Source organism: Rhinolophus ferrumequinum, chromosome 21, assembly GCF_004115265.2.
Source record: "Rhinolophus ferrumequinum isolate MPI-CBG mRhiFer1 chromosome 21, mRhiFer1_v1.p, whole genome shotgun sequence".
In the NCBI taxonomy this organism is placed as follows: Eukaryota; Metazoa; Chordata; class Mammalia; order Chiroptera; family Rhinolophidae; genus Rhinolophus; species Rhinolophus ferrumequinum.
In genome coordinates this window covers 27188534-27212146 of record NC_046304.1, presented here as the reverse complement: position 1 = coordinate 27212146, position 23613 = coordinate 27188534, and the positions used below count along the sequence as shown (strand labels likewise).

The 23613-nt window shown below is 52.6% G+C and overlaps 1 protein-coding gene across 5 annotated transcripts; it reads right to left on the bottom strand.

The window, feature by feature from the left end:
- Window positions 1-221: 221 nt before the first annotated feature.
- Window positions 222-23000, bottom strand: SEPTIN4 (septin 4). 5 transcript variants are annotated; one of them, XM_033090033.1, is made up of 14 exons: window positions 21293-23000; window positions 20596-20640; window positions 19357-19364; window positions 6139-6432; window positions 5752-5845; window positions 5218-5304; window positions 4594-4717; window positions 1980-2114; window positions 1745-1862; window positions 1553-1654; window positions 1256-1352; window positions 1001-1163; window positions 739-838; window positions 222-450 (listed from the first exon to the last, which is right to left on the bottom strand). In XM_033090033.1, the coding sequence occupies exons 1-14, from the start codon at window positions 22887-22889 to the stop codon at window positions 391-393; spliced, it is 3024 nt and encodes a 1007-aa protein (XP_032945924.1). In that variant the 5' UTR covers window positions 22890-23000; the 3' UTR covers window positions 222-390. The 5 variants fall into 5 exon arrangements, with proteins under 5 accessions (XP_032945924.1, XP_032945926.1, XP_032945925.1 ...); XM_033090035.1 differs by lacking the exons at window positions 19357-19364; window positions 20596-20640; window positions 21293-23000 and adding an exon at window positions 11374-11509; XM_033090034.1 differs by lacking the exons at window positions 19357-19364; window positions 20596-20640; window positions 21293-23000 and adding an exon at window positions 8566-9038.
- Window positions 23001-23613: the final 613 nt, after the last annotated feature.

Sequence of the window (23613 nt, the reverse complement as noted above, 5' to 3'; positions counted from 1 at the left end):
AGGTCCCAGGTAAGAGAGGCAGGATAGATATGGTCAGTAAGATGGAGAGGCCAGGCTGGATTCTAGGCAAGGACTGAACCCTGTCAAGGGGAAATTTTCCTCACTCTCCTTTCCTGCTAAAAGCCATAAACCAGCACCCTCCTCCATAAACCTTTCAAAACTGGGTTCTAGGATCTTCTTGGTCTCTAGGAGGTGGTAAAGATACAGACAGCAACACCAGAAACCACCTACAGATTTGTTACTTTATTTCCTCTGAGTCTCTGGGGAGGCAGCAAGGATGTAAGGCGAATTGGCAGTAGCTGCAGGGGCCTGAGCAGAACTGGTGCTGGGAAGGGGTGGCATGGGCAGGACGAAGAGGAGGAAATTTAAATATCCAGGGCTGAAAGCCAGCTAATGGGTCTCCTTCATCTGTCTTTGGATTTTGTGCAGCATCTCCTGCATCCGCCGCAGCTGGAACAGGCACATACATCAAAATGGGGCCTTTCACAAGGTCCTATAGTCTTAGGGAAGTATCCCCACCCCCCAGCTCTAATTCCTTGAGCACGGGCTTTGGTAGCCCTGAGATGTGATGGAGATCCTGGGTAGAACCACAAATCCACCAACCCAGGACCCAGATATGCACCAGGGCCAGGGATCTTCCTATTCTCAAACCAAGAGATACTGAGGTTTATAATCAAGCAGAGGGCCTCCCAGGTCCCTCCCTGGTTGTCAACCCCTACCACCCCATTCTGCTCTCACCTCCTCATCTTTCTCTCGGATCAGCCTCTCAGTTTCTGGATCTGTCCCTGGTGGGACAGCAGGGATAGGGAAGTCGGTACCACTCTCTCGAGTCAGTTTGCTGAGGGGGAGGGGAAAGGGGAGTTGGTAAGGCTAGGGGCACCCCAGCACCTGCGTGGATTGAGCCCAGAGCTTGTAGAAGAACAAAGGAAGGGCTCGGTCTCACCCAAGGCTGAGCTTGGGATCCCAACCCTGCCAGCTCTGTCCTGGCTTTTGGCCATACTTGCGATTTCGTTCTTTCACCACCAGGCGGGTCATGCTCTGGATGCACTGTGCCCGGTAGTTCTCATAATGTGTCTCCCGCGTCACATCCTTAAGGTCTTGCATATGAGTGCGTACTAGCATTGTCCTCAGCTTCACAAAGTCGCAGTGCCCGGGGTTTTCCACTGCATAGCAAGGCTAGGGGTCAGCCAGGGGCATTAGAAGGGCAGAGCCACTGAGGGCAAGGAGGTACCAGGTCACGAGCTCAGTGCTTTACCTTCCACGATGCCCCAGGGGTAGAGTCGGCCCCGAACTCGCCGCCCTCTGGCCTCTACCACAGTGTTGCTGCCAATTACAGCAAAGGGGATGCTTTCCTGGAAGAAGTTAGGGGTGTCTGTTGTCAACAACCCCATTCTCACCTGTTCCTTTCCACGTATATTTTCATCTTCTCTGCTTCACTCTAGGAAACGAGGGTCCTCTCCCACCCCAATAGCCCACCCTTATATAGAATTCTACTTCTTTCTTCTACCCAGAAGAAACAAGATGGGACAGGGGTGCTCTGGGGTGGCCCCACCTTTAGGGCTTGGTCCTGTAATTTGAAGTCCTCATCCTCATCAGAGTCACAGTCTGGGAACTGGTAGACCTTGATTCCAAAGCGCTCTATCTCCTCCCGGATCTGGCAAACACATGAGGGGCCCACCGTTCTGGACACTCCATCCTTTCCAGAAGCCCACCTGCTCCCCTCCCGCCCACCAGCTTCCCTCACTTTGCGTTTCTTGCGCTCCACTTCAGGAGGTGTCAGTGTGTCCGCCTTGGCCAAGACAGGCACGATGTTGACCCGCTGATGCAGGGCCTTCATGAATTCCACATCCAGTGGCCGGAGCCTGGGGAACAGGAATCTGTGACCACCTGCTTGCTAGTGGCAGCCCTGCCCCTGGTGCTCTCAGCCTGTTCCCTTGGCAGCACCCGGTGGTGTCAGGAGCCTCAGGCTCGGACCATACCCGTGGCCGAAGGGCGAGATGAAGTACAGGCAGCAGTGCACCCTGTTGTCTTGGATGTTCTTGCGGTTCAGGCCACTCTCGTCTCGGAAATACTGCTCGAACTGCTGGTCGATGTATTCTGCCACAGGCTTCCAGCTGGGGCAGGGACAGACAAGTAGAGAAACTGTGGGAATGGGGGCGGCCCAGTGAGCTCTGGGACCGCAGGGTAGCCCCTGCTCTGGGCAGTGTTTTCAGGACTTTGTCATTCCCCGGCTTGCTTCACTACATCTTCAGGGAGGTACCTGGGTGGGACAGGGGTACATCTCACATGTCCTGATAGAAAACCAGACTAAGCACCTAGGCGGAGTTCAATAAATACTAGATCTGATGAGCGGAAAAGAGCCCGGGTGACCAAACAAAGCAGTAAGAATAGCAAGGTGAACACCAATTGGGGGAAGCCAAGGGGGCCCTAACTCAGGTTCACAGTCCAACCTCAGAGAGTTTGTTCATGTCGTCCCCACCCTCTGTCTACCTCTCCAAACCCACTCTATCCTTCAAGACCATATCCAAGATAGATACATACATACATACATACATACATACATACATATGTAGATAGACAAGAAAACTGAGGTTCTTGAATATATTATACATAATATAGTATACATATAATTTCACTGTAGTAAAGAGTTAAATATATATGTATATATACATATATGTATTACACACACACACACACACACACACACACACACACACATATATAAATTCAACACCCTCAATTTTCAAGTCCTTTGCTCTCCTTTTATCTAGTTGAATCCTCACTGAGAGGTGACCTGATAGGTGGACATTCTGAGCACCATCACTCTCATTTTCTACATGAAGAAGCTAAAGCAGAGCAGCTAGGAGACTTAATCCAGATCATTTTCGGTAGCAAAATCTCTACCCACCCGAGTCTCCGGCCTTCTGAGTCCCAGCTCAGCATGTTTATCCCTGCACTGCCTGACCCATTTACTAACTTGTTACCTGATTGATATACGTTAGAGAACTATCGCTCCCCACTCCCCCACGCCTGCTGCCACCAGACTGTAAACCTCTTAGGGACAAGGATCATTTATACTTGCGCTGCATCCCTTAAATTGTCTATCACAGGCTGGACACCTAGTATATGCTCCATAAATTCCTGATGGTTGACTAAATGAATATATGTGGAGGAACACTGTAAAATGTGCAGTGCCAGGCAAATGAAATATTATGATGGAAGGCAAGAGGAGGTAAGTAGATCGATTGGAGGGGCTCCTACGGTAGGAACCAGGTAGTGGATGGAGTCAGAGTTTCAGGGCAAGCCCAGTTTGCTGAGGCATATTCCTATAGCCGGAGGGTGATGATGACATGTTGTCACCACAATCCATCAAACTTATGGAAACCATGTACAATGTACCAGCACAGTGCTAAGGCAAGAATGTTAAGAAATGGCCCTTCCCTCAAGGCTTAACTGAAGATAAACCAGTGTGCTGAGCTGAAAGTCACATGCTGTAATGATAAAGCATGTGATAGGGGTTGTTCAAAGCACAGAAAGGTCTGTAGGGGTCTGATTAGTCTGTGAGGCAATTATCCAGGGTCAGCTGCATGGGCGTGCGACCTGTGCAGTCACACAGAGCCCCGCACTCAGAAGGACCCACACGCTTGGCTTGATTCTCGGCTGTGGCTATCTTGAAATTCTTAACAACTTTGAACAAGGGGCCCCACATTTTTATTTTGCACTGGTCCTGCAATTGCCCTAAAATTCATGAGTGTAATGTAAACAGCCCCTTATAGGTTTCCGTGCACATTCACATGCATCATTCTGGGTGATTTTTAGATCATCTGGGTGAGATGGTAAGGGTTGGTATTTTTCAATTGAAGAAATAGGAATACAGTCATTTGTTCAAGAGCACGCAGGTACTAAATGCTGAATCAAGATTTGAACTTTCAGTCCATGGGTCTTAGCATCACCCTGCCTAACTTTATCAAAGGCATCGCCTCTTATCCTGTCTTCATCATGTGTCTCTCTACTCACTTAGGTGTGACTAAGCATCCCTCTAGTTCCTAAAGAAAAAATAAATCTAGGGATGACGGTGGGGGAGGTAAAGCAAAGCCAGTTTTTCTTTGGCAGGTAGCCTAGAGGGTACCTGGAGTTCGAAGTTCCACTCGCTTTTCCCCTTTGCTTCTTCGTTCTCCCCTTCACTCCTCCCTCCATACACTCTCACCCCTGTAATAAAACTTGTCTGTGGCACCTAAAATGTTGCTGGTGAAAGGAATGGGAGGAGGGTGACATTTATTAAGCACCTACTGTATGTCAGGCCCTGTGCTACATTTTCACGTGTTTGCTTTTTACAGGCTCTTCTTTCTTATCTTTTGCCCTCACCCCCATTATAGAATTACAGGCAAAGTCAGAAGGAACATTAAAGAGCATCTATTCCAATCTTTTCCCTTTCACCTTACAGAATAGACAGCTGTCCAACAAGGGGCAGGAGCATGCTCAAGGTCACAAACTTCTTCCTCCTGACAATTTTGGCTATATCTATGCACCGGGAGTGTATATGGAATGGGAGGTGGAGGGAGGGGAGCTGGGGTGGTGCTCGGTCAGACATACCACTCTGTGTTGTTGACTGCATCCCCGAAACCTGGTGTGTCCACAATGGTGAGCCGCAGCCTCACACCCTTCTCTTCTATGTCCACTGCATGTTTAGTGATCTCCACAGTTTGCATGATCCGCTCTGGAGAAGGAGGAAACTGAGGCCAGGGCGAGGGCAAGGACCTGCCCAGTCAGGACAAACCGCCCACCGCCACCAGCTTGGCTGCCCAGACTGCCTCATCCACACTGCCCCCCTTCCCACCCCGAGGCTGCCTGGGGGCCTGTGCTCTGGGAACCAGCAAGGAGCACATTTCCCAACACAGGAAATGCCGGTGGCTGTTGGCTCTGGCCCCAGCCTCTTTGCTGCTCCCGGCTTTTTTCTTGGATTCCTGGAATCCTTTGGGGGTCAGAGACTCACTCAAAGGGCAGGATTCTGGTTCCTGCCCTGCCTCGGCACCCAAATCTTTAGGGAGCTGGCTGGTGGGCTGCCAGGCTAGATAGGCCTATAGAGACGCTGTCAGTCTCTCTAGGAGCCATGGTTTCCTGCATGCCAGGATGGCCCCATCCCCCAGCCTGTGGAGTGAGTTTGATTTCCCAAGTTAGGTCGGCCTGCTAGTCTTCATGCTCCCCTCCTTCCCTTACCTTCAGCACTGAGGAGTTTCCGGTCCCGGTATAGATCAGTGAGGAAGAGGCTATTGACTAGAGTGGATTTCCCCAGGCCAGACTCTCCTGACAGGGGAGAGAGGAAAGAAGCACCGAATCAGAAGATAAGATCTATAGCCAAGAGGCAACCCCACTAGACTTAAGGTGTGAAAGGAGCTGCTTTTTTATCTAATTGGCTTGAGACTAACCAAACAATAGCATTTTGGAGTTGGAAAGAAGCACAGAGAACAGCTTATCCAGACTTCTCTTTTGAATGAGGACCAGAGAGGCTAACAAATTGCCCAAGGGCACACAGGAAAAGGCAAATACAAGAAGCCTGTTGGTGAAGTGTTCCTTAGACCACTTTATCCAGCCCCCCACCCCCCACACACACATATACCGTACTTTCAGCCACCCATGTCTCCAGGCTATTTTGCAAAAAGGGACAGCCACTTGCTACTTTCTCCTTCCCTGCATGTATACCATTCCCACCTGAAACAACCCCAGCCCAGCCCCACCCTGCCCCTGCGCTACCTGCCACCATGAGGGTAAAGTCAAAGCCTTTCTTCACAGACTTTCGGTGAACTTGATTGGGGAGAGTCGCAAAGCCCACATACTCCTTGTCATCCTAGGGTACAGGGAAGCAGAGTTGCGGCAGAGCCAGAGGCTGGAGGGGCCCCAGGACCCAACATCAGCTTTCTGTCTCCCTCCCAGGTCTTTGCCCGGCCTTAGAGGAGCAGTGCCAGACCAGCTGGGTACCTGCCCCTGCCGACACTATCAGTTTTCAGTGCACTGGGGCTGACACCACAGAGCTGGGGCCAACACAGGACAGACGCAGGCACACACGCATACACTCAGACTGTGTCTGCTCCCTCCCTGCACCAGCCCAGTGAAGGGTGAGGGCAGGGCTGTAGGCTCTACCTCAGAGGAATCATAGGGATCAAGCTTGCCCCATGGGCTGCGGGGCCGGGCTGCGGGGCTGAGCGGGGCTGAGGCAGAGAAGCATTGCTGGCTGTCAGAGGGCTGGGGCCACGAGGGGGTTCTGAACTCCATGTCCTCCTGGTAGAGGTCCGGGGCCTGAGGCCTCGGCTCCGGAACTTGGGGCCTGGACACCCAGGTTTTGGCCTCTGGTTGGTGGCAGCTCTCATTTCCTGGAAAATCCTTCATGAACTTATTCAGTTCTGAATCATCCGTTTCCTCCTGGAAGCGCTTGATCTAGGGGTGGATGGGTGGGTGGGGTGGGGTAGGTGGGTAGGTGGCAGGAAGGGAAGAATGAAGGAAGAAGGCAGGAGAAGGTGAGAGGAAGAGAGAGGAAAGCGCCTGTGGTTAGAAAGGAGAGAAACTGCACTAGCAGCCAAGCCAGAGGAAGTGCTCACCGTCCCTCCCTCACCTGCACACACACACAGGACCCCGATGTCAGGAAAGGCCCCAGGCTCCAGGAGCAGCCCTGGGCAGCTCCCAAAGCCTAGCAACTGCTCTTGGGAACAGAGTCACTGAAGTCCTGATGCCCCCTTTTGACAGGGTGCTTGTTGAGGCTTGCCTTTCTGCGGGTCTGGTCCAGCCAGGGGCTGGGGACCGCTCAAAACCAAAAGTCAGACTGAATATGGGGTCACAGACAGAGGCATTAGAGCTGAGAGGAGAAAATGGCTCGGGATTCAAGGAGCGTGCAGTCAGAAGGTGGTGGAGCTGGAGGGAAGAAGGGAGGGGAGAAGGGAGCTGCCAGATCCAGGTAAATCAAGAACCAGCAGGGGGCTCCATGTCTCCTGTCGCTGCAGGTCAGTGAGCTCTGGGACTGCGGTGCAGACTCTACCGGGAGTGCTCACTCCCCAGGGCTCACTGGCCACGCTCAGTACAGCTGACCTGACCCTCCCTTGTATCAGATCCTGAGCCACACCAGAGCCTGAGCCTGTGCCTCAAGGGAGAAGGGTAAACCTGCCAGTGGATGCTAAAGGTGGGTGCAGGGGATCTGGGAGGGACCAGGTGAGGTAGGATGAGAGAACAGTGGACCTCCCGAGCTGCTGACAGCCCCCAACTATGAGGGACACATAGGCGGAAGCACCCCTCAGTTGTCCCTTGGCCCCTCTGGAGCTGGGCTTTAACCGGCAGTGCAGGAGGGGATCTGGCTTGAATTGTGAACCACAGGGATGGTAGATAGAGAATGGCTGGCTTCTGTGTAGACATCTGTTCCACCCCATTTCCAGCTTGGAAGAGATGCGGCTCCCCTCACTCTCACCCTCAGCTCTAGACCCTAAAGCTTCCTCTCTCCTTTGGGGGCCAGCCCCCTTTGTGGGGTGCCTGGCAGTGCTGGGCTCAACTCTGCCTCACACTATCCGCATGCCACCCCCAGACAATGGACAAGGGCCGGCTTTAGAGGCTGACTCACCCTCTGGGGATTGGCCAAGCCAGTGGGGGCTACCCCGGACCACCGTGGAGCCCCAGCCAGAGTGGGGGCAAGTAAGATGGCCACAGTCTTCCTGCAGGTCCCCGTTTTATAAAGGGAAGAACTGAGGGAGGTGGACATGCACACTGCCAGGTTTATGCCAGAGGAAAGGGCTTGGGATGGGGAGGCTAGAGGGAAAAGTCCCCTCAGAGCCACTTCCAGGCTGTCACCTCTCAAGTCCCCGTACCTGCTTATAGCCATAGTCTCCAGGGCTTCCCCGGACAGGGGAGGAAAAGAGGCCCTTTAGCCTAAAACTGGGGGCTCAATGACCAGAAGAGGCTATCCTGAGGCAAGCCTGACCTAACAGGCTATTCTCACTCATAACATTCGTGGGGTCCAGTGGGGTAACCATACACCCCAGTTTATGTTTGCTGTCCTTGCATAATGATTGTGCCCCTTTTCACTCTCAAAAATGTCCCAGCTTGGACGATTAATTATATGGCAATAGAGAAGGGATGGGGCTGGGAGCAGCAGGTCTTGTTTTCTGGCAGCTAAAGAGTCTGGGGAATTCCAGGAAATCCTGCCCCTCTATAAAACCCCACAGTGGCCCAGCAGTTGGTCTGGGGGGTTTGGGCTAAGGGTGGGCTTCCCCAGGGGCACTGAGCAGAAGAGCAGCAGGGAAGGGAGAAGGGAAGGCACTGATGGAGACCCCTGCCCCACACTCTTCCAGCAGAGCCGCCAGGAACCCAGCACCACTCTCTCTGCCAGCCTTGGCTGCTCATCAGCATGGAGGGGCCCACAAGGGCTCTAGACAAGAAATCAGAACACCAGGGTCCTCACCCCCTGTCTGTCCTTCCCTGCCCCCACACTGCCAGTGACCAAATCATTTTCTGACTTTGAGCCCCAATCCCAGCCAAGGCAGCAGGAAGGCAGGTCAGGTCCTCCCGTCTCCCAGAGCAGCACCTTACCCCAGCTTCATTCCTGTCCTCGGGGACAGAACTGCCTTGCCATCCCAGTGAACGGTCCATGTCCCACGCTTCAGACTCCCTGTCGGCAAGCTTTAGGTCTAATTTTATCTCCCAGGCAAAGTTCCTCACACACAGAAACAGCCTGGTCTTGATGCTCTTGTTGAAATCCCGAGTCCTGGCTTGCTCCTTTCCCTTTCTATTTGACCCCCCTGTCTCCATCAGGGGCCAAAAAAGCCCGTGGAATGTCCTTCCCACCCCCTCCTCCTCCCCTTCCCTTGGCTCCCACCCTCCAAAGACAGCTCAGCTGCAGCAGGATCACTCAGTTTCTCTGCAGTCCCCTCCTCTTCTGATTGGCTGCCCCATGACTCCTGCCTGCTGCCTACCCCGGTGGGCACAGCACCAGCCTCCACAGACACCAAGTGTGTCTGCAGCTCAGGTTCTTGATCTACTTGGCCTGTCCTGTAACCCCCAAGAACACAAAGGCCTGTCAGAGGGTTGTGAGTTGTCCCCAAGGTGACCTGGCCCATCAGTACATAGGGCTGGCCACCCAGGAGACTCCACTCCCAAACTATTCCAATCTCTCTCTTTCACTCTAACTTGAAGCAGTATTGAAGTAGGGTGGGGTGTCCTATAATCCCCTGGGCACAGGTTCTTATGGAAGCAGATCCAGTTTTCTTCCCAAGTGCCCCTTTGTGTTCTCCCAGCAGAGAACACCACTGTCTTCAGAAATCTGCCCTAGATTTCCCTGTGGAGAGCCCCAGCCACAGAAGGACTCCTTCCGCTTAAGGATACCTGACCTCTGACTCATGGGGACCTGTATCACTTCCATCACCCATCGCTCCCAGAGGGTCAGTGGGCGAGCTGCTTGGTCTCTGAGGGGCATGAGTTCAGGTCAACAGAAGGCTGGCATCCCAGAGGCTCCAGAATTGCCAGTTAGGTGAAAGACAAATTGAGGGGCCTGGCTGGGAGTGTGCAGATGGAGCACTTGACTAGGAGTCAGGAGTCCAGCATTTCTGGTTTGGCCAGAAATGCCCTTTGTGATTTGGAAATGTTTTAATTTCAAGGCCTTAATGTCCAATTGTGAATGGCCCTTCCTTGCCTCCCTGGAAGGCTGGGGAGAGAAAGCACTCCCAGATGACAGATAACCTCATGCTGCTTTGAACTTAAGGAGAGAAGATGCATCTCAAGTCACAGGATGGTTATTAATGTTGGCTTGTCATTCTTTTTGCATGCAAATTAATCCCCCACCCCCACCCCTGGGGCTCCTGGGCTGAGGAGCTCTCCCTACTGATCTCCAAAGCAGCTGAGACACTGATCTTCTTTCATGAAGAGACCCTCATAGAGGAGTCTGGCTTGACATGAACAAGTCAGCCTAAGGACTGGGCTGGCTTGAGGGCAGGCCGGAGGGTGAGGACTCTGGTGGTGGTGGGGTGTCTTTAATTAGAGAGGAACAGGGTGGCCTCAGCCAAATTGAAAAAACCAAGACCTCAGCTGAACTAAACTTAATGTGTGGCAGCAAAAGCCCCTCTTGGCCTCTGTTGGGCTTGGCACTGGAGACAATCAATGCTCCCCCAGGCTTCCACCCCTGGAACATTCAGTTTGTCCATCCCCATGTAGGGAGAAGGATGGAGGCAAGGATAAAGAGAGGCACCATTTGGACTTTCCCAGGAATCCCCCTTTGGGGAAGGTCACAGGGTCACCAAGACTTCCTGGCCAACACTTGGGCCTCAGCCTGGACACAGCTTGAGAGACAAGAGCCCAAACGGTTAGCCTTTCCAGACCCAGAAGCTTCTGATTTCATGGGGTCCAGGGAGCTCCCTTCTGGAGGCTGCCCACAGCCAATGTCCTGCCCCACAGGCTGATCACAGATCTCCTCCCACTGTAAACAGCCTATGCCTCTCAAGGCAGAGGACAAAGGCTGGGGGACTTCCAGACTGGGAGAAGCTGGCACGGGGCATGGAGGCCCTGACACCCGGCATAGTATATTTGTGGCAGACAACGATGGCAGAAGGGCTGACACTCTCACAGCCAAAGGTCAAAACTTCCTACCTGGGGGCCTCCAGGGAAGCAGGTTGGGGTTACTGTTTCTCCTTTCACTACAGGCAGGTGGCAGGAATGAGTTCCCCCCCACTACCCCTGCCCCCCACCACTGCAGAGGGACCTGGTTTGGGAGGGGGGTGGTGTAGGATGCAGCAGAAGGAAGCTTCCCCCATGGTTCCTGTCTCAGAAGCAGAGGGATATAGCTGATTCCACGGAACAGAATGGTGGGCTGGGCTTTCCTCTCTCAGGATTCCCTGGGCAGAGGGCACTGTAGGAAAGGCCTAGGAGCTGCCCCTTGCCAGTCCGTGGGAGGGAGGGCCCAAGCGTCTCACCATCCCTCTTGGGGAGGCAGGCAGTTTGCGGGCCTCCTCTGTGTTTTCCAGAGGAAGTTAGTGCTGGCCCCTGAGCCCAGGGGGGGTGGGTGAGGAGGGGTGACCCAGGTAACAGCTGATCCAAGCAAGGGCGGGGACCCTCAACTCCGCTCATCGCTGACGCGCCCTCCCCAGCATAACTTGAGCGTATCGGCCGGCGTCCAATCCCCAGCATAGACCCACCCCTATCGTCCAAGAACGCGGGCAGCATCCTGGGGGTAGGAGCCCGCTCCGAAACCAGGGAACGGCGAACGAGCAGTGCTTGCCTGTGCCCGCGGCCAGCGACAGCGCCTCCCGCCCGGCACAGCCTGAGCTGCAGCGCCGCAGGTCCCCGCGAGCTGCCCGGGAGCGGTAGGCCCTGCGCGCCCCGGCCCTGCCCCGCGCCCCCCCATCTTACCATGGCTGCAGCCCGGGCAGGGCCGGCTCTGCCTGGACAGCGCCCGACGGAGCCGCGGCCAGAGCTGCGCGCGGACCTCGCTGCACCGCCCGCCCCAGCCCTCCGCCTCCAGCGCGGACCGGCCGGAGGCGTGGCCCGGTGGCGGGGGCGGGGCGAGTCGGCTCCAAGGCGGGGTCTGCACCTCCGAGGCGGGGGAACCAGGCGGCCAGCATAGGGGCGAGCGTTGAAGTCCGCGAACCCCGGTGGTGCAAGGTGCGGAGAGGCGCTCAGGTCAGGGCTGCACTGTCACCTGGCTGTTCCTTAGCCCCTAAAGAGTGACCTCTTTGGTCAGTGCATCACCATGGGGGCTTGAGCCAGTCCCCAAAGAAAAAGGGCCCACCTGGCATTCCCAGGAGAGGACTTTGGAAGGAGAGGGGGATTTGCCCCCCGAGTTGGAGAGAAACCAGTAGCTACCCCCGACAGGCAGTCCGGAGGTTTGCGGCAAGTGAACCTGAACTGATGTCCAAGTTACTGATTGTCCAAACCCCTCCACACTTCCTAAGGTGGAGTGGCAGACATTCTCTGCCTCCAACCAAGCTATGAAGGAGAGACAGGAGGTTTCCTTTGTGCGGGGCACTAGATTAAAGATTAAAGAGGATTTGCTGCATAAATTATCCAGGCATCATCTGCTGGAAAGGTGGAAAGGAGAGGCTGAGTGGCCTTTCCGGGGCTGTGGAGGCTTGTATGGGGCAGAGGAAAGTGGGGAGGGCCTCTGGAGAGGCCATCCCAGGCGTGCTCCAGGCCATGCTGGGCAATCAGGTGAGATGCTGTGGGGACAGATGCCCCAGCAGCTTTAGAGGCATTAGACGCTCAGAAAGGCCAGCAGCAGTCTGGGGAAAGATGCTTAGGGGGTAGGAGTTGGTGGGGATTTCCTTAGATAACACAGGTCTGAGCTGGTCAGGCTTCTGTGGAAATTTCCAGAAGCATGCCCCTCGCTGACTTCCAAGTCCTTCCCCAGGGCAGGCTGCCTGGCCTGAATACACTTTGGACAAGATTGAGGCCCACAGGCACGGCGGTCTCTATTGGTAAAAGGGCCAGAGGCATGCCTACCCTATTTCAGTCTGATCTGTGACCCTGTGGTCACGGTTGGGATCAGCTAAAACTCGCCAGAGGGAGGGAAGGATGGAGGGGGCTCGGTAGGCAGATGAGATCAGGCTCAGAAAACCCGGGGCGGCCACTGGAGATGTTACTGGTTATTTGGCACTGGTGGGCTGGAGGATGGAAAGGTGTTGATGCTTAAAAAAATCAGTTCATGATGATAAAGCTTTCTCGACGGGTGACCTTACTTCACCTCTCTGGGCCTCAGTTTCCACATCTGAAAATGAGAGGATTAAATGAAGCTAAGGACCAGCAGCGTGGCTCGAATGAGAGGGAAACTCTGAAAGTAGAGAAAGTCTCTTGGAAAAGGCCTGGGGTAGATCAGGAGATCTGAAACTATACTCAGGAAAACAGCCATAAAGGAGTTTCTTCAGAGAGAAACCAATGGCTGTTGGAAGTCAGCAGCAGCTGTTGCCATCAGACCCAGATGTCAAACTTGAACTACACAAAGACACGCTGTTGGGAACTAGCTGGAGACCACTAGTACTCATGCACACACTTGTAAGAATACCTCTTGGTGCTTCCACCAGCAGTCTGCATGGCTTGGGCTGTGGGCGCTGGGCCCAGGAGAGAAAGCCTATGTCAGGGAAGAGAGGTCCCATCACAAGCCTTGTTTTCTACATCATCACATCCCTCCCCTCTCCCCCACCCCAGTTCCAGCTGCAGTTCATGTGTGGATACAGACCCATCTCAGAAGGCTGCTCAGCTGTAGTTGGATTCCCAGCTCTACTCGGTATGTGCTGCCCAGGCCCCGGAAGCCTTGTGTCCTGAAGCACGTTGGTGCCAGCTTGCTTTGAGGAATGTGCGGCCCCAGGAGAGGCCTGGGACCAGGGAACTCATCTATCTCTAAGCCAAGAATCTTAGGGTCTTGATGGTTCATCCCTTTGTCATCACTGCACCACAGGTCCAACATGAGGCATGCTGGGTGAAAGAAAAGCTGCAGACAGACTGAGCCTTTCAACCTGCACAAGCCCTGCAGGCTAACCCTGCAGCATCAGGGGTCTCTGAGAGAACGTGGCCTGGGCATAGTCCACATGTCAGCTTTGGTGATTATCACACTGCTGCAAAGTCCCTTCCCTTCCCTGGGCCTCTGCTCCCCCTGCTGAAAGAGAGGACTGGACTCACCCACCAGCTCCAGCTCTCATATTCTGTGTTCGTGCAGGTAGAGTCTGACACCTGATCAGAAGTAGGGTCAAAATACAGCTGCCCTTGTGTGAGTCACTGACCACTGAGCACTTTCCCCGACCTCCCGCCATCAACTGGCCTGGCCAAACTTGCATCAGTGCTTCTTGTCTCTTGGAGCCCTTGAAACCCAACATCCCATCAGCCATCGATGTCCTTGACTAGAGCAATTTCCCAGGCACTGCTGGGGTGGGGTATTTGAGCCAAAGGTCTAGGGAGTGGGCACTTAGCTTGCAACAGAGGGTAACTCTTTGGGAAACTCAGACCAGCAATCGGAGCTCCATCCTGCTGTCCTGGGCTCCCTCACCATGGTGTGTATGAAAAACCTCCTGGCCAGCTCCCCTGGATCATTCTTGCCCATCCATTGGTGAAGGGTGTATGGTACAGAGCTAAACAAGGATGCTACACATGGGCCAAGCTAGGGCCCAGGTTCAAAGCCAAGTATAAAGAATGATTACCGTAGGAAATCAGGGTTTCAGATCTGCGTGACTCGAAAAGGCCACTTTTGCTTCTCAGTAGCAGAGTTTCCCTTAAGTGGTGCAAGAACTTTTCCCCCAGAGGTGATGAGTAGCTGATGATATAGTCAGAGAGTCCTGATGGGGACAAAAGGCTATCACTGGGTTGTGTCTTTCAAGGAAACCTTAGCCAGTCTGTCCAGCAAGGTCTGTGCAAAGGCAAGAAACCAAAATACCCTAAGCCCTACTCCTCTCCCTACTGTTCCTCAGTGTTCCATGGTCCTGCAGCAGGTGTGAGATGTGGGTAGAAAGGCCAGGGAGCAGTGTGTTTCCTGGCACTTGCTGAATGGCTGCAGTTCCGGAGCTGGCAGGATGCTAGATGTCAACCAGAGGGCCCTTCAAACACCCTCTCTGCAGCAGGGCAGGACACAGGAGCTCAGCGATGGAAAGGACTTACATACCTCCCAATGCCATTACCCACTGGAGTCGAACCCCCTTCAAAATCCCGCTCCTGCCCTCCCAGCCTCTGCTTAAATACCTCCCGTGGCCAAATACTCACTAACTCTAACAACTGCCCTTCCATCTTTGGTCACCAAGGTCATTATACTCTGAGCTGAAATTTGTCTCCCCCTTGCCTTTACCCTCCAACTGCCTCCAAGCCAGAAGTTTTGCTCACTCATTTCACTGGACTTTGTTTGGTCTTTGATGTCTACACCCTTTCTAATGACCTATCTGTATACTTTTCTCTCCCCAATTAACCACAAGCCTCTCAAGGACAGGAAGTATGTCTTCTAACTTCTACTTACTTCAATTCAGTGAACATGTGATGTGATGTCTGCCTGGGTGAGTGACCAGGCCTCTGCCCCCAGGAGATGTCTGGTCAATACGGACTGACATAAAGGATTCACTGATTAGTTTTCCACTGTGATTTTGAAGCACAGGCAAGCCTTGAGGCTCTTGCTTTGTTGCCCTTCATTCTGGCTGCTTACCAGCTCACACCCAACACTGAGCTTCACGGTTCATATGCAAAGACACAGATGTTACCCTCACTAAAACCTTTCCCTTCACCATTCTTGATATCTAAAAGTGCTGCTGAAATATTGAGAAGTTATGTTCCCGGCAGATATATGGCTACAGAAGAAGAGTTTCTATGTCGCATCTGAATCCCTGGGGCAACATGCTCCCTAAAGTATTCTCAGCTTTGATGAGCCAGCTCTGAGCCTGCTTCCTCCTGAAATAGGGAGAAAAAAGTCCACCTCTGGGGTGTAAGGTAACACACTTAGCATGGTATAATCACTAACATGAGTGGTAGCTATTATTTCAGCTACTGAGAAAATTATCCACATCAAACCAGCAACTGTCAACTGTGACCATTTCAAATGACTTCCCTCCAAAGAATTAGGCATGTGCATGTGTAATGGGTGTCCAGCAATGGGAACGGGAGACGAGACTTAGACTAAAGTGACATTGGAATGTCCATGCTGCCACCAACTATGGAGTCAGCTTTTCCAGCTAGACACCACTCCATCTCAGAAAACTGGTCTTGGTTTCAGACTTACTGAGCCTAATTCCCCAAAACAGCCACTGTGGAGACTTCTGGAGCTAAACGGCTTTGCCTGCGGTGGGTGTACCAAGGAAATGACTGGCTGACCCCGCCCTCTCACCTCCAGCGCCAGAGCCTGAGCTTCTCTCAGGAACGGCCTCACATTCTGTCCCCCTCCTCCAGGCCTTTATTCAGCCCCCAAGGTGCAGCTGTCTCCTGCTTCTCCCCTCAGGGCAGCTGGGCCAAAGGCAGCTGAGCAGAGAAGGGTGAAGAAACATGGTCATTTCTGTCACTCAGGACAGCCTTCCTCTGGCTGAGCAGCTGTCAGGGTGGCTTCTGTGTTACAGATTTGCTTCCTCCCCCAAACATGCACCTTCTGAAGCCAAGCTCCCTCATGTACCCAGGCCCACTGTTTCTCCTCTTACTTGAAAAACCCACCATTTCAAACACCACAAAACTACTCTGACGGAGACATATAATGTTGGAGATGGGTTCCAGGCAGAGAACCAAGTCACTTCTGGAAATACCAGAAAGTCCAAAATAAATGTGCCAGGTTCTTCCCGATGTGGGATCATTCTGGGCAGAAAGAAATAAATGAAGGGATTCTGGCCTCCGGACTCCCATCAAGCCTGTGAAGAGGTGTCGCCTTTTCCTGCCCCTGCTTCACAGGCAGAGGCAGCAGCCTGCCCAGGCTCACAGCGCAGGCAGGACATCACCCGTCTGCTCCATGCTTCCAGTGGCTCTTGCTGAGGCATTCTGTACCCCAGCATGTCCTGGGCTGACAAACTGTCCTAGTTTGCCCAGGACGACGGGGTTCTCAGGAGGCAGGACTTTCAATGCCCAGGACAGAGCTGGGCAAACCCTCATGAGTTGTTTACCTACCTAGCCTGTTCCCGAAACAGCAAGTCTGGCCCAGAGGTCATGAGCCTCCCATTCTGCTCTGGATGTGGCTGCCCCTGGTAGTTGGAGATGAACAAAGTACCATCTGACAGGAAAAGAAGCTGTGTAGTGAGGGTTAAGCTGCTATGAAAAGCCTCCTCAGGTGCCCTGCCCCATTTTCAGCAGCTCTGCTCCATTCCTTCAACAGTTCCCTTTCCTCTCAACTATGAGCCTCTGGACAAAGCAAGAGAAAATCAGCGGAGTGGGAAAGATGGTTCCAGGGTTCCTTTCCAACAGCTCACATCCTAGGACTCTGCTAACATCCCCATGAATGCAGAGCCTGGCTGCCTTCCTCCTGGGCTCTGGACGTTTCTTTGTCAAGGAAGTCTTCCTGAACAAATCATCCCCGTGGCTCAGGAGCCAACAGGAGGCTGGCCATACCATTCCCAAGGGGCCAAATGACATGTCATCCTAAAGACACTGAAGTCTGCCTTAGGTGTCACTGAGACAGCCTCCTCTGGTTCTTGGCCTACTTTTCCAGTTGGTTTCTTGCATAATTGACAGATATAGTGGGGAGTCAACAACCATGTCCACTGACAGCCTGAGAAGTCACATCCGAGGGCAAGGCGGTTGGGTGCCTTGAGGATACAGGATCTTGGGGCCAGGTCAGCCCCACCCTATCACGGGTGTTACAGCCCCTCCCATCAAGAGCTGTTTTATTCCATAGAACTTCCCAGGGCTGTGTGAGAAGACAGACCCTGCTGACCCCAAAGGTCACCCCTAGGACCTTCCTGTTGAGCTTCTGCTACTTATGATACAAAGGAAAAAAACAACAACAAAAAAACCCCATCAAGACTGTTTCTCTCTCAGTCCAGCATAACTTCCTCTGCAGAAACTCCAGCCCTTAAGTCCCAATTCAAGGATGAGAAGCATCTGTCCATCTGTCCCGCTAAGGAGCGGGAGGTCCTTAGACAAAAGGGCCTTAAGATGCCGCTTGGGGGGAGACTGACAACAGAGAGATGGGCTGACCGGGGCTCCACTCCCAGCTGCAGACCTAGAATGGCTTGTAAAGCTCAACAACAAACATGCTGCCGTCCACAAGCCAGGCACTGTGGCTGGGCCACCAGAGAATTCCTGATGGGAATGGAATCTGGAACAGACTCTACAGTCAACCATTCCCAGCTCCGCGGAACCAGAGGCCTTGGACACCAGCACCACAGTCTCCATCCTGGGACCGTCTGTGGGCCCTGCGGCCTGGGGGAGGCCTAGCTCTCTCGCTCTGTGAGGACAGTACTTGGCCCATGTCCATGCCATTCCACCTCCAGAGAGCCAGGAAAGACCAGCAGCCCCAGCCGCCTGTGAGGCTTGTCTTCCCTGTTTCTGGGGAGAAGCTCTGCTACTGAACAGGGCTGGAGAGCTGCAATTATCAAGACAGGATAAGAGCTATTTTGGGAAGGAGCTGTCCTGCTGCCAAGGCGTTTGACTTCCTAAACTAAAACAAGATGTACAAAGGGGGTGAGGGTGGGGGAGAATAGGGAGGAACTTGCTCTGTCAAAAACATCATATCCTGAAATAGGGGAAATGCTAATCCCTTCCCAAAGGTATAGATTTGCATCAAGGGGTAAGTAAGAGGCTAGCTGTTAAGACACCCCCTGGCTTTGGGAAGAAGGGGTTACCTGACCCCACCAAATGCCCTGCTGATTCCCTCTCTCCTAAGACTCTCCTCTAAGACCATCTATGCAGTCTAGTGCATTTATTTGGACATTCGAGCACAAACTACTACATATTGTTGTTTACATGTTTCCTGTCTATGTCTTATCTCCCCATCCAGATGGTACATTTCTCAAGGCCAAAGAATGTGGGTGCTGTGAGGCTTTAATGCTTTCCCCAATAGTGCCTAGAAGAGTACTAGGCATCTGATTAAAAACTGTTTATGAAAGAGAGTAAGAGGAGGAGGAAGGAAGAGAGAAGGGGAGGAGGAAGAGAAGGATTTACTGTCTTGCATGGAGATAATCTCTAAAAGTAGCTGCTCCCACCCACAGCTGAGCTAAGGGCACGGGGCTGGATAAGAAGCCATGGCAGAGGGGGTGGCAGCCGCATTTCTGGCACCTCCCCTACAGCTGTTCCGTTATCTGAGCTGAGCTATCCTGCCCCCCACCATTTGTTTTCCATCTGTAGTCAATTGTCCAACCTGGGCTAGCCCATGGATGGGACCCATTAGAGGCCATGCTAGGCTTTGGGTATGAAAGAGCTATAACAAGAGACAGAAAGAGTTTGAACTATCTTATCAAACATGGGCCAAGAAGAACTAAAGTACTTATGGGAACAATGCACTGTGAAATCAGGACACTGCCAAATTCAGGACACGGGGCTGACGAGAGCAGAGTTCACCTTGTGGCTTTCCAAGGTGAGGACTCAAATAGTGTGTAACCCAGAAAAGTGTCCCCTTTCTGGAGTGCCCTAGGCTGGAGAGGGGAGAGCCAAGTGGAGACCAATCCAACCTATGGCTTCCCAGACAGCCTTCCCACAGAGCACTTGGCAGGATTCATTATTTGCCAAAAGATGCCTACTCTTTTTTTCCTGGGCTGCAACTAGCTCATATAGCACCTTCAAGCAAACTGCCCTCTGGGGACTTGCAGCCCCATAGGTGCACAGCTTAATAAGTGGAACACAGGCTAGATGGATTTCAGCGCCCGCATGCCTTCTCTGCAGCAGAGGGTAAGACAGGGACTGGGCTAAGGGGGACCACAGGAAGGCCAGAAGTAACTTCCCGGGGGGCATTCTTACCTCCTCGTCTGTCACAACGTAGAAGCAGAAGCCAGGCATCCCCAGTGGTCAGCAAATGGAATTCAGAGAGTGCCAACAAGAGGGGAAAAAGAGAATTTTACTAAAGATATCCAGTGGACTTGGGCATAACCTGGCCCAAATCCCTTCCTAGTGCAAGTGGCCCAAATAACAACAGAGTGCTCACTGTTGCCAGGTACCATGTTAAGTGCTTGACATGTGATAGCTTGGTCAGTCCTCACAAGAACCCTAAAAGGAAATCATCATTCCCATGAACAGATGTGGAAACTAATGACTAGAGAGATGAAATACTTATACAAGGTTACAGTTAGAAAATAGTGGACGCAGGGCTCAGAACCAATAATGTAACTCCAGAATCCATATTCTACTAAACCTCTACTTTCCGGAGCTTTGCTCCCTCTGCGGGGCGGGGCTGCCCTTCGCTATCACTGGGAAGGCTCCTGCTGGTTGGGCCTGGATGGCATTCCCAGGGCTCTCTCTTCCCTAGGAACTTCCTCATCCAAAGCCCTGGCCTCCCTCATGCTCACAGGGCTGGAGCAGTTTGGGCCACAACACTTGAAGCAGGAACTCCCTGCCACTCAGATTCTCTGTGTAAGGGCTGGTCCCTACCTTCTCTCCTGTCACAGAGGTCAACAATACAAAAGAAGCCAGGGGGTCACCAGGCCCTGAGGACATTTCTCTTAAGGACTTCAGAGTTGGCTGCAGGTTCCACTGATGGCCTCAAGGTGGAGGCCCAGATACCCCTGAAGATTTGGCTGGGCAGCAGCCAATAAGTATCTCCCAGGTCCTGGGATGGGGGCTTGAGAGGGGTCTGAGAAACTAGAGACACATGAGGAGACCCCTCAACCTGAAATAGTGTGGGGTCAGCCCTGAGTAAGACTTGAAGCAGGTGATTTGTTTTGGTGGGGTTTGTTTTTTATCATGTAATAGGTAAGACCAGCTAAGCTGAAAGGCCATGGGCTTAAATTGTTCTCCATTCCAGAAGTGACTACCTCCCATTAAAAGGAGACTCCTGAAAATGAAATAGGTTCCAAGCCCCAAAGGAGTAACTAATAGTGAAATTTTAGGCCAGATGAGAAATTTCTCTGCTCCTTCAGTCAAAACCCCAACAGGTACCACATCCTAATGGACCAGCTCTGGAGACACATCCAGGCAACCCCCCATCTGTCCTCCTCCCTCCCGAACCCCCACAACGCACCCACAGGAGGGAAAAGCACAGACCTTCTAGCCACCAGATGACGCGATTGTACATTTCCTCAGAGACATCTGAAAGAGATTGTTGCTTTTTTTCTCTCTGTGGGATGCACACCCCCCCACCCCCACTACTTAACATCTCCCTTTCTAGCTCCACACTTCTCCAGCCACAGGTGCCCTCAGCCCTGGATCCTCTCCAGTAAGCTCCTTCAGCTTAGGACTGCCACATTCCCATTCTCCTCCTCCTCTTCTTCCACCCTCTCTTTGTGCCACTGTTAATGCCTTTCCCCTCTTGGAGAGCTGAAGTCCCAGCTCATCTATGCCCTTCCTCCTCCACTTTGTTGCCAGAATATTTACCTGCGGATCTTATTCTCTTTACCAGCCCTTAGCAACCCTCACCCCAGCTCAGTTCTCCATGTGCACTCTCGGGATGCCATCCCCCACCCTCCTAACTACCCTGGACTAACTTCCATTGAAAGGTTAAGCAGCGTTGCCTGGAAGAGTCAATGACTGACACCAACCCAAGCATTGTCTTCGATGTCATCAGCTTGGAGCTCAGAGTAGCTGGTGGGGAAGGAATGGAGCCATGGGCTCAAAGATGGGTCTAGCTTTGGCACTGGCAGGAGGGCAGCTCTGAGGCCCAGAATGAAGGGCCTTCCCTGCTCACCCGCGTCCCACCTCTCTACAACAGGGCTGCATCTGAGCAGTCTGCTTCTTCACATACCCAAGAAGAAAGCACTAAACCTTTGAATGGGTTCTTTGGAGGTGCTTTGGGGGGCCTGTGGCACTTCCTTCAATGGCGCCTGGCGTGGAGGCTTCTTTGGTAATGGTAGTGGCGGTGCTGGTGCTGGACTTGCCTTCTCTCTCTGAAACATCAGATCCTCACAGAAAGGGCTTGAGTCCATTTCAAAAAAGGACAATGAAGGGTCTGGGGGAGGAGGGGACTTAGGCTCGAAATCAGGTGTTGTCGGCTGGCTTTGGGGTATTTCAACCTCAGGGTTGAGTAAGGCCCACCAGGACGACTCAGGCCCGTACCTAGGCAAGGACCGAGGGGGTAAGGGCCGAGGGGTCAGTTCCAGTTTTGCACGAACAGAGGGCTTTCGGGAGGGTTCTGGATACCTGAGTGTGGGTCCTGGGGATGTGCAGCCACTTTCTGAGGATCTTTGGGTGTGCTGCTTATAGACGGGCTCTGGAGTGGCAACCATGGAAGACTTGTGGGGGCTCTCAGATACTGCTCTAGGTGTCACACGGTGAGCTGGCTGCACTAGCTGTACCTCTGAGATGGTGACCCTGCGGCCACCCTCGCTGTCTCCTCGCACTGAGGACTTCATGTTGGGCTCCACTTCTGATGATTTTAAGACTTTGGGGGAGGGCTTGGTTTCGGGGTAGGCAGAATGCTTGAGGATTGGCTCAGGCTCTGTATGCAGAGAAACTTGGTGTCCACCATCTGTATCTTTAAGGACAGAGAGTCTGAGGGATGATGCCAAGTTCATATTCCTCTGCAAAGCCTTGGGTTCTGGATAAACTGAGCTGTGACAACCCATTTCAGACTCTTGGCCAAGGGTCCTTTTCCGGGCTGTCTGAGAGTCTGCATAGATGCGGCTGCTGCTGTGCTCTGGGCTAGAGGGTCTCCTTGGAGATCTGATCTCAGCAGCAGTCACACTCTTTCGAATGGGCTCAGTTTGGACTGCTTCATCCTTTGGGCAAACCAAAGGCCTGCGGGGAACTCTGACTCCTTGTGGGTACTGGACCTTGGAGGGTGAGTCTTCTTCTTGTAAGATTTGTACATTATCCTTCTGGTTTACAAAACTCAACCGGCGAGAGGATTTGGCAGCAGGCGTTAATGAGTATCGATTACTGTTGTCACGCCCTGACTTGCTCTCAACCCTTCTTCGTGTTGATTCCTCCCTGGGTGGACTAACATTCCGCTGCATCTGGACGGCAGGGGAAGCTGATGTCTGAGTTTGCTGGATCTTTCGCTGAAGCAAGGAACGGCGGTATGCTTCTGATTTTGATCGGCTCTCGATTCCTTGAGGTATGGGTGCTCCTGAGAAGCCAGGTCCTAACTGGAGGGAGGCAGATCGAGGATCGTTTGATGATGAAGGGGGAATGATGGGATGCCCAGCTTCTGACCTCCGGAGGATAGAAGGGCTTGTGGAGAGTGCAGCACTTTGCTGGCTCAAGACAGGATTGTTCCCAAGTCCCCGCTGAGAGGGGCTGTTAGTAATTTCAGCCCCTCTCTGTGCTGAAACTGCTACCTTGGACCCAGTTTTACTTGTCTTGATCATTTGATAGATGGTGCCCCGCTGGGTAGATCCCATATATTACCAGCTGGCTTGTATTCGGGGTCCTAATGAAGCCTGAGTATTTACCCTCAGTTTTAAAAGCTGCTTTTCTTATATTCCCACAAAACTGGCTGTTGGTCTAAGAGTGTTTCAAATAGTCCCTTTTGCTACCTGCCCGGTGATGTCATAAAGGAAGGAATTTCCTATTAAACATCCTGGAATACAGCCACAATTCTTCAGAGAATCTCAAGCAGTAACTGCAAGGCAACTGTGGATTTGTCTTTGGAGTTGACACCACCCCTTGGCCAAGTTCTTAGCAAAACCAGGATTTCTTGGTGTAAAGGGAAGGCTCCAAACCCTCCCTTACTCTTCCCACATTCAAGGAATTCTCAGAGCCTCATCCAGAGAAGAAATCAGCCCTATTAAGGCAAGGCTCTTCAAATCAATCACTCTGTGTTAGCCCATCTTAATAAGGTGCATGGTACAAATGTGTCCCAATTTGGTTTGGAACTGCACTGTATACAAGTCAAAAATAGAGTTCCAACCTTTTCCAGGTGTCAGGGGTGGTTTGGTTGACTCGGAGGTAAAAATCCAGGTTGCTCAAATGATAAATTCTCATATTCTTAACCCAGGAGTGGGTGTAAGATTCTAGAAGGGATTTGGAGTTAGTCATTGGTTTCAATCATAAATGCCTAGTTGTGCATCTTGGACAAATTACTTGATTTGCCTGAGCCTTAGTTTCTTCATCTGGAAACCACTG